The sequence below is a fragment of the Coloeus monedula genome (genome assembly GCF_965178545.1).
Source record: "Coloeus monedula genome assembly, chromosome: 3".
In the NCBI taxonomy this organism is placed as follows: Eukaryota; Metazoa; Chordata; class Aves; order Passeriformes; family Corvidae; genus Coloeus; species Coloeus monedula.
This window is the reverse complement of record NC_138783.1, coordinates 51955889-51973457: the sequence shown is the minus strand read 5'-3', so window position 1 is coordinate 51973457 and position 17569 is coordinate 51955889. Positions and strand designations below refer to the sequence as shown.

Sequence of the window (17569 nt, the reverse complement as noted above, 5' to 3'; positions counted from 1 at the left end):
AGGTCTCTTGTTCACTGTATGTATTTTATGTTTATTGTAACTGTGTTCGTTTTCTGTATATATATGTATGCACCCTCTGTGTATACGTTTTAATACATTTTATGCAATTAGCATGATCTCCTCATATATGAAAAGGCTGGTAGATGATGTGATGAGATAAAATTCCAAAGTGTAGATTTTTTTTCCTCCAGTGTAAAAACAGTATGTTAGATCAATTTGCCTTTACGTAATTTAAGCATCTGGTTTTTTAAATGTTATAGGAGCTGGTGCAGTTGTGTATCTATGTATGTATATAATCTGATCAGTCCCAAGGTGATGATACAATAAACAATAAGATGATTTTTTAAAAACACTCCTACACTGTTTTACAAATCATTGCTGATTGCAAGTGTGGTGGTGATGCTGCTGATGATAGCACCATATTCTCAGGTGTTAAAATGCAAATTTCAATCAGAAGTGACATCCTAGTTAAAGTATTTTCATTAACACTGACAGAATCATTGTAATCATAGCTGTAGATCATAAACATTTTCTAAAACATGTATGCGTCTTGAGCCATTTCGTGAACAGATCTGTACAAAGAGGAAAACCATAGCTGCAGCTTCTCAGGTTTTTTATGAATAATTGTATACTGCACATTCCAGTATCCTGCATGGTCTTATAATATGCTTTTTGCATTAAATAATTTAAAATCTGGGTAGCTCAAAAGGTGTAACTTCTCTGCCTTCTTGTTTTGCACAAGATAAAAAAGGAAACTTATGAAAGTTTTCTTCCAAAATACTGAGTCTGGTTTTATGTTAGTATTATGAATTGTGTAAATCTGCTGCACACAGTTGTTACTTTAAGGCTCTGGTCACCATTCATATTTATTTCCTTTCTTTCTGCAGGACACGAAAGCTAAAAAAAAAAAAAAAAGAAAACAAAAAAAACCAGCTCAAGCTTTTTAGGGGTTTTGTTTTGTTTTTCGATTTATAGACTTTGCCTACTGCATCCACAACAAATACAGCTGTATGTGCTGCATTTAAGCAGAGGGAATTACACAGTAGATTTTAAAGATGCAGTATTATCCTCTGATTCTTAAATATTAATTAATTGCTTTTTATTTGGTCAATATTTGGCAAATGGCAGTTTGACTGTCTGATGAAATTTAGATCAGCCCCAGGATTGTTGAAATAGTACATGTTCCTGCTGACTCTCTTGTTTTCCATATCTTTTTAACACCATGCTATTGTGCAGGCAGTACATGGATACTATTTGTTTAACAGTTTAGGACAAACATTAATTAGGTTAAAATGGTCACTAAGAAATTATTTTAAGTATTCCTGAATGGAATTACGACTTAATGTACAAAAAATTATGGCAGCCTTAAAGGAAAATAGAAATTGGTGTATGCCACAAGGAATGAAGCATGGCAAATGGGTTTTCTTTGTGATATACTGCATCCTTAACAATGAGTGTGTGCTGCAACACTTGTGTCGTGTAGAAATTAACACTTGCAGTCTAAAAAACAGAAGAAATTGTCAGTGCTAAGTAAGATTCCATTAACCTTATTATACAAAAAGGATTGGCCTTTTATAACAAACTAGCACTTTTTATTTTTCTCAATGAGCAGGGTCTGGAACTCCTAAACCATCTACTCCTACTCCAACCAACACCCCTTCATCGACCCCACACCCTCCTGATGCTCAGAGCTCAACTCCTATTACCCCTTCTGCCACCCCTACTCCCCAAGATTCAGGCTTCACCCCTCAGCCCACTTTGTTAACCCCGTTTGCTCAGCAGCAAATGTCTCTGAGCCAGGCACTGCCTGTAATGACCATTCCTCTTTCCACCATGGTAACATCCATTACTACAGGAACAACCTCCACCCAGGTCATGGCAAACCCTGCAGGACTTAACTTCATCAATGTAGTGGGCTCTGTGTGGTAAGTCTTTTGTTATGATGGTTTCTAAATTTACCATGGGGGTTGGTTGGCTGGTGGGAGGGGGTGTGGTCCAGGACTGTCCACCATCCATTAGGGTAAATATTTTTCAGGATGTGCAATACAAAACAGATCATTCACCATCTAATTACAAAGTGAAGAGCCACTAGAAACTATTTGCATTTCCCAAATAGAAGTCACCTACTATTAGAATACTGAAAAGATCTATTAAGAAAGGCCTTCATTGCTTTCATCTTTTTGGAGTCATATAGGTTCATTTCTTCAGGCTTTATCTCAATTTAAGTGGTTTCTGAAGTTTTGCTCTATAAGTTTGAGAACATCTTTTTATTAACCAGAGAGGAGGTAGAATATCATATGGAGACTAATCTAAATGAAAAATGGGAACAGATTTGTTTCTATCAACTTAGAAAAGCATTGAGGTTAAACAGTCTTTGATCCTTAAAACTCATTCTGTGGTTTGAAGAAAATGATAAATGCTGTCAAGAACAGATTGTATGGTATAACATGAACTGCTTTTTAGACTAAGGAAAATTCTACAATTACAATGGTCAGTGTAAGACACATAGTGTGCTTCAATGCAGGTATCAGACATTTATGCAGCTAAGGTGTTCAGCAGTTGGTCACTGTTGATAAGTTAGAGATATTTTTAATAGGGGAAAAAGAGAATGCAAACCTGTTCCTTTTATGATAGTACAACCATTTTGAAAACCTTTTAGTATTTCTAGAATAAAAGGACCACTTGTGGTTTATCTTCCTCAGTTGATAGCAAAGAAGAAAAAAACCTGTATATGCCAATAATATGGAATGTATTTGTTACGCTCTGGGCAAAACAATTTTTTTTTAAGCTGCAGTGCTGCTTTATCCATAATTGCATAATTTACAGCAAGCAACTGTTTTACTTGCCGTAAGACAGAGGGCAAAAATTTAGTTATTCAGGTTTACTTGTGCCACTTGGGTTTGATGTGTTGTCTTTCCTCTTCTACAGTGGAGCACAGTCACTGATGAGTGGTTCAAACTCTATGTTGGGGTGCAACACTGGTGCCATAGCCCCTGCAGGTATAAATCTGAGTGGCATTTTACCCCCAGGAGGTCTGGTACCAAGTGCGCTGCCCGCTGCAATGCAGTCTGCCTCTCAAGCAGGTCAGTGTGACTGAGTGGAAAAGCTGCCCTTCAGACAGGGACAGTGTAAAAACATTTTGTGAGAAAAATGGACTGAAGTGGCCATTGTGTGAAGAGGGTTGTGTATTTGATGGCTGGAGCTCAGGAACAACAAACTTGCTTTTGCATTCGAGGTGTAGGCTGTGTTGGAGATTGTTTGAAGATGGTTTTTGGTGAGCTAGGCTGGGGATACATAGTCAAAACCTGGATTGTTTGGTGTGCTCAGTAAGAACTTTGAAAGAAACTTCAAATTCAAATGCAATTTTTGAATTGCATTTGCCAAAAAAATGGAATTGAATTTTTTGCCAAAAAAAAAAAAAAAAGGCATGATTGAACTCTAGAAAGAGGCTTCACTTTTTAAATGTATGGGGCATTTTATTCTGGTACTGCTTTATTCTTGTACTACAGTTAAGTAGTTCCTCATTGCCTTCAAATGCAACTATATAAATCTTAAAAGCACAATTTAAAATATCAGTTTATTTTTTCTGAACATATAATAAAGAAAAAATCTAATGTATGATTATAGAAAGAGAAGAGTAAAAGACTTCAAGATATCTGTCCCTTTTGCTAAGATAGTCAAATCTGTCTAAGCCATACTGAACCAATGTTTATCTAAACTGTCTTTAAATACCTTCACTAAAGAAGATTCCAATCTTTCTCAGTAGCTCTTTGGAGTAGTTCATTATCCATGCAAAATGTTTCCTTCTAATTACAGTGCATCTCCTGAATTGCAATTTTTTTTTCTCCTATACCTTTCAGACGTGAAAAATAGTTGTTCACTCTTTCTCTTTACCTTCTAAGTATCAAACATGCTGTCATGTCCCACATTTGTCTTCTCTTTCTGATAGGTTGTATTTTTCAAACCTTTCATAATCCTGTCACTCTTTTCTAGACTGTCCAATTTGCTTACATCCTTCTTAAAATGTGATAACCAAAACTGGACACAAGCCTGAGCTTGGCTGATTTACCACTGTGGAGCACAGCAGAATAAATGCATCTCATCTCTTTCACAACATTCCTGTTAACATTTCCCCAAATGAGGTCTGCCTATTTTTTATCTGTATTTTTTGCAACAGCATTACCTTAACGTAAGAATGGCTTTACTGGTTTAGGCCAAAAATCCATCCAGTCCATATTCTGTCTCTGACAGTTGCCATTAGAGGATACTGAGGAGAGGGTATAAGATGAGGCAAAAGTGTGAAGTGAAACATCCCTTGTCTACAACTGTACCTCTTCTGGCAATCTACAGCTTTGAGACTTTCTCAGCTGAAGAATATCCACATGGATCTTTGTGCTTAAAATCCTGTGCTAGATTTCTAGTCTGTGGACTTTCTAATTGGTTTTTGAATCCATTAAATTTTTGGAATCTCTAAGGCATCTTGTGACAGTGAATTTTATAAATGTAAACTGTGTGAAGAGGTTCTTTTCTTTTGTGTGCTCTGTAGTTTGTGATATGGATGATTTGGGTATGTTTGTGACTTACTGTAACTTCTCATGTCCTTCCTTGCCGTAAAGACACAAAGCTAGTTACAATTTTGTACTTGGTCATTTGTCTTTTTTTAATTCAATGTTAGTGAGTTTTGGACCATTTCTTCAATTCACAAAGATCACTTTTAGTCTAGTTCTGTCCTTTCAAGCACCATCAGCCTCTACCAGTTTGGTGTCACAGATTTTTACATGCTGTGCTGTCACCCACACAACAGATGAGAGTAGTGATCTGATCTGGGTCTGTGCAAGACCTCCTGGGCTTCTGTTTGATAGCTGCTGTCTTAGGGGAGCATTGCTCAGATTTGGGGTGGGATTGTTTCCTGTTAAAGGTTAATAAGAGTATATTGCTTGATTGAGCCCTTGGATTTTTTTGGATTTACTGTACCAACAGTAAAACTTTTTAAAGGAAGAAGGATCACTGACAAATAACTGCTGTGGTGTTCTCCACAATCGCCTTCATTTAAATGCATTAACAGGTTATAGGTCCCAGGGTGCAGTGGTTAGTAGTGGTACAGATTTCTTTTCATTTAGTCAGCTCTTTTGTGCTTTGAGCCTGAATAACTGTGAACTGCATTATGGAAAATGCAGCATTGTATTAAGTATGAAATTTACACTTGCCAGTTTTCCAACTTCAAAATGTTTAGAAATAGTCCCAGTGAAAAGGTGTACTGCAAAGCACAAATACAACTGAGTAAAGACTCACTACTAATAAAAAGATGTTTTCTTTAACAGGCAGCCCATTTGGTTTGAAAAATACATCAAATCTTCGGCCCTTAAATCTTCTACAGGTAATTGATATACTTGGACACAATAATAATAATTTCATACCTTTCTGTAGAGACCTGCTTAGTGCTGCTTACTGTGCTGCCCCACACAGATCTTTGGAGCCAGTTGGTCAGACCATTTACTGCAAATCGTAATTGCTTATTTAAGAGGCTTAGAATAAGACAAAAGACTACTTCCATAGAGATACCACGTGGAAGTTATATTGCTAGCTCAGAACAATGCAGATAATTCTCAGTAACAATAGATGCTGACATTTGGATTCAAAAGATTAATCCTAAAATAGAATCTTTCAAGATTTGCCTAAGCTTTCATTGCAGATCATTCTTTATACTAAAGTTACCATTATAATGTACAAAATAGTGTAGTAGAATCACTCAGAGGTTACACACAGAATGCCTGAAAGCCAAGCTCAGCATGCACAGATAGCTGCAGTAACAGGTTTAAAGAGCTTCTGGTCTAGGAAATGGAAGTTCACGTAAGATAGGGAGTTTAGAAGGTCTGTAAATGCTTTCTTTGCACTAAGCAAAGAAATACATACAAACATGAGCAGATGTTGTTTGTTGTGTCAGAGTTGCATTTAAAAGCAGAACAGGGACTGTTTGTGGAACTGGGTGGAGTTCCCAGACTTTGAAGTCAGCTGCCAGATGCAGGTGCACAATTGCAGCTTCAGTGTTCCACATATGTTGCACCATGCTTCAAAAAATTATTACCAGCTTTGCTACTTCCTCTTCCCACTCCTGTACACACTCCAGAAACATGGAAAAGGGCAGGCACAGGAGGCAATTACATCAGACTAGAGCTCTTCTGTAGAATTAAATGCTTGTATTCAAGTGATTCCACGTTGAAGGACATCCTTTCAAACTAGCTCTGCCACTCATATAAACCAAGGACAATTTGGCTGAAATAAGTGCAACTGAAGCTGGGGTAAGGGAGAGGAATCAAGGCCATTTCACTATCTATTAAAATTCAGTGGAATGTTTTGAAAGTGGAAATTATATACAGTGCTTTTGAAGACTGGCATTTACCTTTCAAATATCAGTATAGTATCTGCCATTTTAATTAAAATAATTTAAATGTATTTTTCTATGGAAGTATCTTGCTATAAGTTCATGGAAGTTTGTTTTCAGAGCATGAGGCTTTTTCACAAACAGCAACAATTGTAAACTGATTTTAAAGGAACTTTAAAACAAAAACCAAGCCTCTAGGAAATACATCACTATCAATACTGTGTTCATCCTAGAACAGTGGGAAACTCAGCAGTTTGATTAAATTATGCCTTTTGTTTTAAATCTTTAACAGCTTCCAGGTGGTTCAGTTATTTTTAACCCACTCCAGCAGCAGCTGTCACAGTTTTCCCCATAGCAACAATCCCAGCAGCCTACAACCTGTAGCCCTCAGCAACAGGGAGAACAGGTGTGTGCTAACAGCCCTTAGTCTGGGGTGCACGGATGAAAGTTTCTCTTATTCTCCCCATCTCCACCAGTAAATGAGCCATTACCCAATAGATCTGAAGCAGAGGGGGAGAAAAGCCTTCCTCCTAAACCTTCTCAAGCAGCAAAGACTGACTACAGTGGCTCTGTTGCTATGGCTGGAGCTGGGTTATACTCCTTTATTTATATCCCACACAGAAAAGCTGTAACAAACCAACTGGCTGAGCATTGTCTAACTGTGTCATGAAGAGACCCAGCCCCACTGTATGAGTAGTGTAAAATCAGCTTAGTGCTATGTTTATCATAACTAATGGATACATCAGATGAACAGAGAAAAAATGCAGTCAGGGTTATTACAGAGTAACTAGAATTTGTTACTTACACTACTGTGAGTTGGCTTACAACCCTCACTGCTGTAGTTCAACAGAATTTTCTTTGCACCAAAGGAAATACCAGTTGTCTTTAAAGCTGTAATCTAAGACATTAGCTCTACTGCTGCCTGCAATTAGTGTTAAAGGCTTTAATCACTGAGGAAGTCTAAAGTCTTGATAGAGACCAATCTGTCCTCAAAATGACAAATTTTGAGTGGTCAGTTGCACCTTAAAAATCCTAAGGTGCAGGTACCAGGTCAGTACTTAAAAATCCTAACCAAAGCTGATGCAGCAATTTGGGAAAACTAGCTGCTCTGTCTTTGTGTTCTTCTTCCCAGACATAAGACTCTTTACTGGATACTCAAGTTTGTCATAATTTCACTTGTGCTACTGTACACTTCATAAATAAGATGCCTCTTTCAAATGTTTTATGGTATATAGCCTCCTGTGCCACAGGCCTTGTTCTGGATTGTGGGACAGTTTAATGGGAAAGTTTCAGATTTGTTTTCAGCATCCAGATCTCTGAATGCCATTTAGTAGTTGAGTTACTAAAAAAAAAAAATCATGTGACCTTGTACTGTTGGGTTTTATTTTCTGGACATTGAACATCAAGGGTGTTTACAAAACAGCTGATGTAAGCATAGTCCTTGCGGCAGAAAGTTCTTCTGGAGAAAATCAATCTGCGCATTGGTTAAATTGCCCTAGGGAACTTCTCTCATACCTTGCATTATAGAGTAGGAAGTCATTGAGTAAAATGAGCTATTAGGAACACTAGATGCCTTAGCTTTTATAGGGATAAGAACGTATGTGCTCACAGTGCTTAGTGGAAAAAACCTAGGCCCAAAAAGAACAACAATTTTCTGTGCTACCAACATAATATAAATATGCATTCTCATCTCATACTTAGGGGTTTTCCCCCACGGTGGTTCTATGACTCTTAGTCATCATGGAGGTGATGATGTCTCAATGAGCTCTCTTTTGGTCTGGTTTTCCTAGATCTTAGTGGTATTATAATGTAATGGTAAAGAAGCATTGCAACTCCTGGACTGCACCAGCTTTTTTCTGACTGATAAGTCAAGTTTTCTTGGTTTGTGCATATAATGCTTTATTTCCCTGTGTTATAAATCAATGCATAATTTAAGTTCTAGAAGAGGTCGTAATTTAGCACCCTTTGACTTCAGGGCACACTAGGTGAGACTACAGTAATTCCTTTTAATGTGATTTAAAGTGATTACCGTGAAAACTATTCTGTCCTGAAAATGTAGTTTTAAAAGCAGGTTTTGTATTTTTATGAAATTAAGGAGTGTGTGTCACAGTATGAACATGGGAGTGTGTCAAGCTTTGCACAGTTTGATTGATTAGGACCTTTGCACGTGGATGATTTCAGGGGCCCCTGAAGACTTTGGGGCTGGGAGTGGGACAGGAAATTGTTGTAAGATTACAACCAAAAAGTGTAGTCTCTGCTAGACTGCAGAGAAATTGACAACTACATGGGACTTCTGTTGGGTAACAGGAGCAATACCATTTCTGCCAAAACAAAGCTGTTTTGGGTGTTCAGTATCTGTTTGTTCTGCTGTTAGTCACTACATTATAGCCTGTACCTACACGCACTGGATGACATAGCATTAAATGTTTTTAAATGGCACTTCAGAAGTTTGCCTTCGCACTGGCTTTATTTGCTTATTCGTTGATACGGAAGTTTTGTAATAAGGATCAAGCTTTTCATTTTTGCTAGGGGTCTGACCAAGGTCCATCCAATCAAGATCAGGCATTATCTGCCCAACAAGCTGCTGTAATTAACCTGACTGGAGTAGGGAATTTTATGCAACCTCAAGCCACAGGTATGTGCTTGCTGAGCCTCCTTTTGGTAGCTAAGTGTTTATGTTGATGAATTCACACTGAAATGAAGTTTGGTCTTAGGGAAGTCTTATGTTAGATCAGAATGATTTACTGTTTATTATCAGCACATGAATTATATGAGAAATACTTGACTTCTAAAGCATGCACTTCTCTGCTTTGTTTGGCAGTTAAGTGCCATCAATTGGTAGTATCACATGAAAGTAAGTTACACCTGAAATGAAAATGCAGGGAACTTCATGCCAGACTTCATTAAGGAATGTTTCCTTAACTGTGTGCTTAACATCCAGTGTGAGAAACCTTTCTGTCTCCACAAGCACTTCATAATCTAATTATGTTCTAACTAACAGAGTATGTATATCATGTATACTTTTTTCTGCAGTGTTTCCAATGTGACTCTGAACCTAATTCTATTGATCCCCCTTTCCTGTTACACTGTATTCCTACATCTTCCTCCCCTGACCAACTCAACCTGACTTCTTTGACCTGCCTGCTTTCCCCTTCTCCTTTCTCAGTGTTGTCTCAGCTTGGCTCTGCCGTGAACAGACCTGGGCAAAGCCTTCCTCAGCAGAGACTCCAGCTCTCTTCTGCCTTGCAACAGCAACAACAACAAGCCTTGCAGCAGCAGCAGCAACAGATACAAGTAATCCAGCAACTTCAGTCTGACTGTGTTTAAAAAAACAAAATTAAAAATACAATTCTTGGCTCCAAAATCAAAAATATTGCCCTTTTGGCTCTCTTTTTAACTAATGCACTTATGGTTTCACAAACTGAAATAAAAAAAAAAAACCCAACAAAACCAACATGTATTTGGCAAACTGTCATGCAAGACCTGAAATCTGTGGTTCTCTCAGCTTGGAGCACTGAATTTATTTTTACTCATTTAAGCCCTCCACCTTCCTGATTTGCAAACATTCAAGGGGTGCTTGTGGCACAAATCTAAATACTATGCCAGGTGCCAACAGATTTCAAAATGGCATGGACGAAAGCACCTGGAAATTCAAATGTGGCACTGCTGCAGTCAGTACATGGAAGCAAGAGCTCTGCAAAGCATTCCTTTAGCATTCAGATGCTTCATGAAAACATTTTAGTATTTTTTTAGCACACAGTCTCATCTTTGTAATACATTCAGAAAATTCAAACGATGCATACACTGAGAAGGTATTACATTAAAAATGTACTGTGCAACCCAAACACTCAGTGAAGTTGCTGAGTTACTGCAGTTACTGCAATGAAGAGAAAGGGCAAAGAAACAAAGCTGTGCACATACACATGTAAAATGTTAGCTTGTGCCCTCAGCAGGCTTCTGTGCCACTGGTGCTGCTTGACTGTACCCATTGCCCCAGTACATGGTGTGTTCCTTTTGTCAACCTGGTGCTTCCTCATTTTTTTCTTTCTTGTCCCTCCCCCTTCATTCTTCCTGATGTGAAAGCTTTATAGTCAACACTAACAAGCTTTTTCTCCCTTCTCCTTCATGGCAGCAGTTGCGATTCTTGCAGCATCAAATGGCTATGGCAGCGGCAGCAGCACAAGCAGCTCACCTGCATCATCAACAGCATTCAGGCAGCCACTCAAAAAGTAAAAGGAAAAGAGGCACACCGGCCCCTCCAAAATCATGAGACTTGCCTCCCCCCAAAAAAATTGATTCAAAGGGGGGTTTTTTTCAGATTATTAAGGAGAAGGCTTAAAATTAAATTAGTGTTTTATATTACTTGTGGGAAAATGAACTTTTGACATTACACTAAAAGAAATGAACTGATTTTGGAAGCCAACCTTACAGAACTTAAAAAATTCATCTATAAAGTGGCTAGAGTCTGGTTTCCTCAAGTCACATAATTTTTTAACAGAATGTTTTATCTTGTATTTTTTACCACTCAACAGCATTGTACATAGAATAAGGGTGAAAAACATTTTAGAAAAAATGAACTTTGTAAATGTAGTATTGGTATTTGTTTATTTAGTATAAAAGGTTTGTGAACACTGTAACAAATACAATTTTTACAAATCCATTTTTGAAAAGAGCTCTCTTTTTGTTCACTTGGGTGTTATACTTTTTATTACTTTGTCTATCAGCTTCTTTACTTCTTTGTGTCTTGTAATTGCTCTGGTGATACAGTCCTGAAGCTTGGCTCCTGTAAGAGGACTTCCACCTAAACATTGAAGGGAACAATATGATTTTCTACTTATACTTCAGTTACGTGTATCTAACTGATTTCCAAACATGAGTATAAATGCAGTAATTGTCATGACCAGCACCTTTCACCTGGGGAGCATACAGCTTTCCCAGCCCTAGCTTCAGGCAAAGATAATGGAAACAAACTAGAGCTGTAACAGGAGACAAAATTTGTCCTCTGCTATATGAAGGTCAAGCTGTGACTGGTTTTTGAACTTCAGTCGTGCCACCATCTTAAAACTCCTTTCAAGAGCAAGTAATTTAATGACTGTTCAAGCACTCTATTTCCATAAAGCACCTGCATCTCACAAAGCAAGGCAGGTACATAATCTTTTCTTGACCTAACATTAGGTTTCTTTGTAGTGAATTTAGAAGTACCTGGTTTATGGACAGAACACAGTCTGCCTTCTTCATCGGTTACAATGGTTACTGTTCCAGTTGCTAAATCTTCTTCTTCAGCAGTTGGATCAACAATGAGTAACGTGCTTGTGAAAGAAAAATGCATGCAGATATGTTGGTATACATTGCTCCATTAATGTTATTGCAAAATACTACTGTAGTCTTACAAAATACTTGTAGATTAATTTAGTGCTCAAGCTTTTCTGTTTTCCTATCAAAATGCACCAATTTAAAAAAAAAAATAAAAAAAGCCAAAAACTGTGGGAGATTCCACATAATCAAGTGTGGAATGACTGTGGAAAACAGGCATAAAAGCTGTAGGTTTCATAAATTTGTGACACCAGTGAATTGCAGGAAAATGCCACTCACCTGCCATTTGCAGTAAGCAATATGAAATATTGCAGTCATTATTTTGTAGTTCCACAAAAGACTGGCATTGGTTTTAGGCATAGGCTGCACTAATTTCTACCAGACACCTTAAAGCAAAACTAATTTCCAGTGGTTAAGTTCACCTAAGTAGTTCTCAGTTTCTTGTCAGTGAACTCTAACATCACTCAAGACGGGGAATAGTTCAAACCCAGATTCACTGGGTTGCTTAGCACAGCTCATTTTGGCTGTCATACCTCACATGAGCAGCTCAGTGCATGGCTGTTGCTGATGTACAGGAGCAGCTCTGCACCAGCAGTCCTCAGCCACAGCCACACTAACCAGCTATCTACCACTTTCATTTTTTCAAGGAGGCCTTTTATGTAAAAGAAAAATGCCTCTGGAAGCCAGAGTATGTAAAGCATTTTATTTTAAGGGCTGTGTCAACAACTCTAGAAAAACTAATAAACCAGAATTAAAAAAAAAAAAAACCTCAAACCACACATCACAAGCACATGCCTCCTCAATCTGTAGTTTTAGGAGCTAAAAGGAGACTTAAATAATTTGTTTGATGCAACAGCTGGTTTCAGGGAAGGAAACCAAACCCCAACAGACACTTGTGGAAAGCTGCCTTCCACATGCACCTTTTTGGTCTATGTGTAAGTATGTGTGATTTGTGTGTAAATAATATCCTACTGACAGCTGTCTGTCTGGTACGTTACCCCAATGCTCAGTGTACATCAAACTTCAGACCCACCAGAAATGGTATTAAAGCAATTAACAGGGCACTCTAAAGTACCAGTAATGTCCTGCTCTGATGCATTTTGGTAATCACTTGGTCAACATTTGAGATGATTGCTCTCTCCACCCCATTTGTTACTTGGATGAAAGGCCCTACTACTGATTTCTGTGAATACAGATTAATGTGCCATAACCCTGCACAGAAGAGATTTAAATCTTGAATAGCACAGTGAGCACTATTGTCACTTTATACTTTGCAAATGGATCTCACCAGACTGCACATCATATAAATAGCAGCAGAACACATTCTTAACATTATTGACCTAATGAAGAGCCAGTAAACAATTTCAGATGAAGTTATCAGATGTGATTACTTTGAATTTTCATAATCAGATGCTTTTCCTACATGAACAATGACTTAAGTGTGCTGGTTACACTTCACCTTGGGTAATTACGTTTTCAGTTATCCACGGGTTCTATTGTTCTGACTGGACTGTTACTTCTTGCTTCCTTTGTTGACTACATCCTTGGAATAAGCTGTTCAAAAACTACCATCTTTTATATCAGTTACTTACACAGGCTTCTAAAACATTAATTGCATTGGTAACGTTTTCATCTCAAAAGATACTTCAAAAACCTAAAACAGTACCTATCCCTGTACTTTTAAGCTTATCCTTTAGGTTGGGAACTACTTCTGCTTTAAGCCACAGGAAGAAGCTGTACAGACTGCACTGTGTTCTGCACACTCATTACATCACGGAACTACAGGCCTGTTCAATGAGAGAGGCCATGGATTTAAGATGGATGGAGCAGCGCTGCCTGAGGCTCCACACTGGTCACAGGCAGAAGTGCAGAAACATCACTGGTGGCATCCTCTGTCTTTCATTTGTTTTATAGACACTGTTGTTTCCATAAAGTACAAAACAGTTTAGAACTTACTCATCAAATACAGCAAATGATGTGGCAACCGGATGTTTTCTGATAATCAAAGGATTCTTCTGTTTTAAGTTAACTTCTGATAGACCAGTTTCTTCATTTATGGTAACTGATGGCAATTGTACTGAAGAGATGAAACAAATACAATGGTCTAAAATTAAACATTGCTGGGTTTAGCAGGCCTAGAGATGTTGACAACTACTGAAATATTGAAGCTGTTCTTCTAAGCCACTGAAAATCAATCAGAATAGAGTTTTGCCTACATTAATGGTACTCTACAAAAAAAAAATTCAAGAAACTATTTAGCTTGGAACTACCTGTTCAAGGAAGTTATTTGCTTTTTGTACCTAAGGTAACAGAAGCTTTTCTCCTTACACAGAAGTTTTTTCTACTTCTAAAATGCCACACAATTAGAATACTTTGGAGTCATATTTAATGAAAAGCATTTTTTCCCCAGTAATGTCTACTGGACATAAAAAATTAGGAATATAGTCTCATGTCATGAGCTTTATATATCTGTAGAAACAGTACAATCTGACCTTCAGCTAACTCTTGCTGTGACAACCCATACATTGTTGGAGACAAGGAGGAAAAGAGCAAAGTAGCTAGGGGAATTCCAAGGCTGGCAATTCAGTTAGAAAGGGAGGCGTTGCCATCAGCTTCCCTTTAAACTGCTGCCTTCATGCATCTACAAGCCACACGCCTGTGAACAGTCAGTCCATACAGTTTTTTACGAACTATAAGCCATTAAGCTAGGAAAGGAATATTCTGTTGTGACAAAGTATTTGTGTAAGCAAAGCCTCCAACTGCTCATTCTGCCTACACAAAATACATTATCAAAGTAATACCCTGATTTAGATGTTAAACTTGTTCGTGGCCACTGCTGAAAGGCTCAGGTATCCGACACCAAAGAACACATGGCAGCATAGCTGTTAGTCTTTTAAGAAAGCAATAATAAGCATACAAAAAGATCCTGTTTTCCAGGTGTTACACACCTATGGCACCCCACCATCATCTCCACCTTGTGTTTGCATTCAAATGACAGGAAACAAACAGTCCCATGAACCAGTTACCTACTTACCAGGGTTCAAAACTAATGGACTTCTCCAAGCAACACTAATCAGAACGTCTCTTGCTGTAAGGAAGACTTACCATTTTTTAATGCTGCCAACAAAGCAAAGACACTGGCATCCAGAAGGTTTCCATCATAGTCCAGACATATGATGTCACAGTATAACACCCAAGCAAGCTATCAGAAAAGGTTTGCACATGTGAGATACTACATCAGCTAAGCAAATGGTGCAATATATAAGAAAATTCTGGCCACATTAAATACAGATACTTATTTCTATCATTTAATTTTTGCACTTAACATGTAAACCAAGCCATGAAGACTGAAAAGCAAAAACAACAATAAAACCCCCTATAACCCCAAATACTCTTGTATTTGTACTTGTGTACAAGTACTGTGATCTTGTTACTATCTCCCTCTTCATTCTGAGATACAACTTACCTTGCCATTGGCAATACACAGATCTTCTTTCACTATCATCTGTGAACTAAAATAAAATGAGAGTAAGCAAGGAAATAGAAAACTGTCTTGCAGAGTTGCTTGTATTTTAAAAGCACTAAGATGGTTCTTACTTTTCAATCACATCTGCAATGAACTGGCTCGCTGCTTGAGCCTCTTCACCCGGTGGTCCAGAGCGAAACCTCTCTGCACAGAGGGATGGCAGCTCTACATTTGGAACTAGGCAGCAAGAATCATTAGTCATTAACTGAAGAAAGCAGGCAATGGGTAATCAAAAATAGATAAATAAACAACAGACGCTCTTAGTACCATTTTACGTACTTCAAATGAAAGGCAAGACCAAGAATTTTTCAGTCGAGCCTTCCTACTTCTCCCCTCAAAAATAAAAGTTATGCATGAGTTTGTATTAAAGAACTTGTAGTACTCTCTGTACTCAGAAACTATATATTCCATGGAAAAGCACATACTCCTAGCTACCACTTTCTGTTTATAATCCTTCTCTGACTATCATGACCCCACAAAAACTCTTCTTTATGTGTTAAGTGCTCTTCAGCAGATCAAGAAACAGCAGCATTTCCATCCCACTGCCTGACTTTACTGGTATGCTGTCTGCTTTTCATCAACCATTAAAACCTGAGCCTTTAGACTTGAAGCAAAAATATGCATAAACATTCATGAAAAAGCTCTAACCATAGTCAAGTTCACTGAAAACAACAAACTTGGGAGATGCCTTAGAAAAAGGGGATTTCATCTAAGCTCTCAGTTCCATAGAATTATTTTATTTCCAAAGAAACTCCAAACAGGAGTGAGGAGGTACCACCAGAACTTACAGTTCTCTGCAAAATAAACAGTTTTTTATTTCACTGTTTTTAGGAGTTACATTTTTTGCCTACTGGGACTTTGAAACAGAAGTTAACATGCCTTTGCACAACCTTGCATGCCACTATCTTTTATAGATTACCTTTCTCCCTCTTAATATACACACTGCTGCAGGTTTCTTTCCATGCCCAGCCTGGAATCAGCAATAAAAACATAGCTGTATATGGAAAACTCACAAGCAGAGCAAAGGGAATTCTAGATTCCTGGATGTCAATTTTGAAATTAATTTCAAGGGATGTAATACAATTTGGTCCAAATTCATTCTTTTAAGAAATCTTCACAACAGAATCTTACAACCTTTTAGCTGAAGCAATACAAAACCTGAATAAGATCCATACTGAAACACTTACCAATATATCCCTTATCAGCAGAATCCACTGCTGGTGCAGCAAGTTCCTGGAGAAACAGAAAAGAAAAATGAAGACCAGAATTTTGTACAAAATATTTTCCAGCTGTTCTATATACAAATGGTTGTTTTCTTCCAGTTACCATGACAATGAGATTTACAAAAGCCATTTTTAATCAGTCCTTGTCTGTAAATTTCCTATGGAAAAACTCAGTATAGGAATGAGCATTCATTTGTCTTGTAGGTCATGGCAGGCCAGCAGTACAGTTGAGGCTACAAGGCATTTAATAGTCCAGCCAGCTCATTCCCAGTGCCCTTACTGATCGATATTCAGTAACTTTTCAATTACAGAGCTTTTATCTAGAAATAAAAAAGACTTTAGTTTTGCACACATCTTTCCCCATACACAATGGGCATCACAAAAATACATGTTCTCAGACTATACAGGTAGGATTATACAATTACATTATATATTAACTTTCAGGTCTGGAAGTAACTCAGGTGAAAGACTGTAATTGCATCTGACTGGCACATCATTGTAACTCCGAGGGTGATAAATTCTAAACACAAATGCATGAAGTCAGCTAACAGAAAAATAAAGATAAAAACCAACCATACCGCTTTTACTCCACAAATCACCGTGGTATTTCCTAACTTCACCAGGGCAGAACCATCTGCAGTTGTAATTGAACCTGAAGAGAAAAAGTACTGTTCAATAAAATCTATTTTCCATTCAAATGGCGGTAAATAATGTCCAACCTTCACAAAGTGTTTACTTTCCATCATTTTATACTAAACACAGGCTAAGCAAAGTCTCAAATCCAGAGTGGGACAGAATCTCAGTATTAAACAGTCAGTCACACAGAATGGCTGAGGTTCTCCAGCCTGCTGAGGCCTCTCTGCATGGCAGCACAACCCTCTGGCATATCAGCCACTCCTCCCAGTTCGGTGTCATCTGCAAACTTGTGAGGGCACCTAAATTGTGCTGCGCATACAGGAGCAGAACTGATTAATTACATTGTGCACATTGGCCCAGGAACAGGACTGAAAACAATGCTCAGGGATACTATCGTACCACGGATTCTCTTTCATGCTTGTTGAAACTGTAAAGAAAAATCCTTCCTCTTCCTGGTTTCCAAATGCAAGAATCAAGAAAACCAATTAG

General features: G+C 38.0%; 2 protein-coding genes across 9 annotated transcripts in view; one reads left to right on the top strand and one right to left on the bottom strand.

Annotated features, from left to right (window-relative positions):
* The window catches only part of SUPT20H (SPT20 homolog, SAGA complex component), a 30001-nt gene extending 18959 nt beyond the window's left edge, over nucleotides 1–11042 (top strand). For 3 of the 7 annotated variants that reach the window (XM_082279105.1, XM_082279104.1, XM_082279103.1), the window contains exons 19-23: nucleotides 1856–1925; nucleotides 2929–3083; nucleotides 5322–5377; nucleotides 8912–9017; nucleotides 10515–11042. In XM_082279105.1, coding sequence (XP_082135231.1) covers nucleotides 1856–1925; nucleotides 2929–3083; nucleotides 5322–5377; nucleotides 8912–9017; nucleotides 10515–10615 — 488 coding nt within the window. In that variant the 3' untranslated portion in view covers nucleotides 10616–11042. Of the gene's footprint in view, nucleotides 1–1612; nucleotides 1926–2928; nucleotides 3084–5321; nucleotides 5378–8911; nucleotides 9018–10514 lie in introns of all 7 variants that reach the window. The other 4 variants (XM_082279100.1, XM_082279101.1, XM_082279099.1 and 1 more) reach the window with 2 other exon arrangements.
* Nucleotides 11043–11052: 10 nt separating this feature from the next.
* The window catches only part of EXOSC8 (exosome component 8), a 9593-nt gene continuing 3076 nt past the window's right edge, over nucleotides 11053–17569 (bottom strand). For both annotated transcript variants that reach the window (XM_082279110.1, XM_082279109.1), the window contains exons 4-11: nucleotides 17023–17096; nucleotides 16409–16454; nucleotides 15293–15398; nucleotides 15162–15207; nucleotides 14801–14897; nucleotides 13652–13772; nucleotides 11585–11691; nucleotides 11053–11183 (exon numbers count right to left, since the gene is read on the bottom strand). In XM_082279110.1, coding sequence (XP_082135236.1) covers nucleotides 11068–11183; nucleotides 11585–11691; nucleotides 13652–13772; nucleotides 14801–14897; nucleotides 15162–15207; nucleotides 15293–15398; nucleotides 16409–16454; nucleotides 17023–17096 — 713 coding nt within the window. In that variant the 3' untranslated portion in view covers nucleotides 11053–11067. The remainder of the gene's footprint in view (nucleotides 11184–11584; nucleotides 11692–13651; nucleotides 13773–14800; nucleotides 14898–15161; nucleotides 15208–15292; nucleotides 15399–16408; nucleotides 16455–17022; nucleotides 17097–17569) is intronic.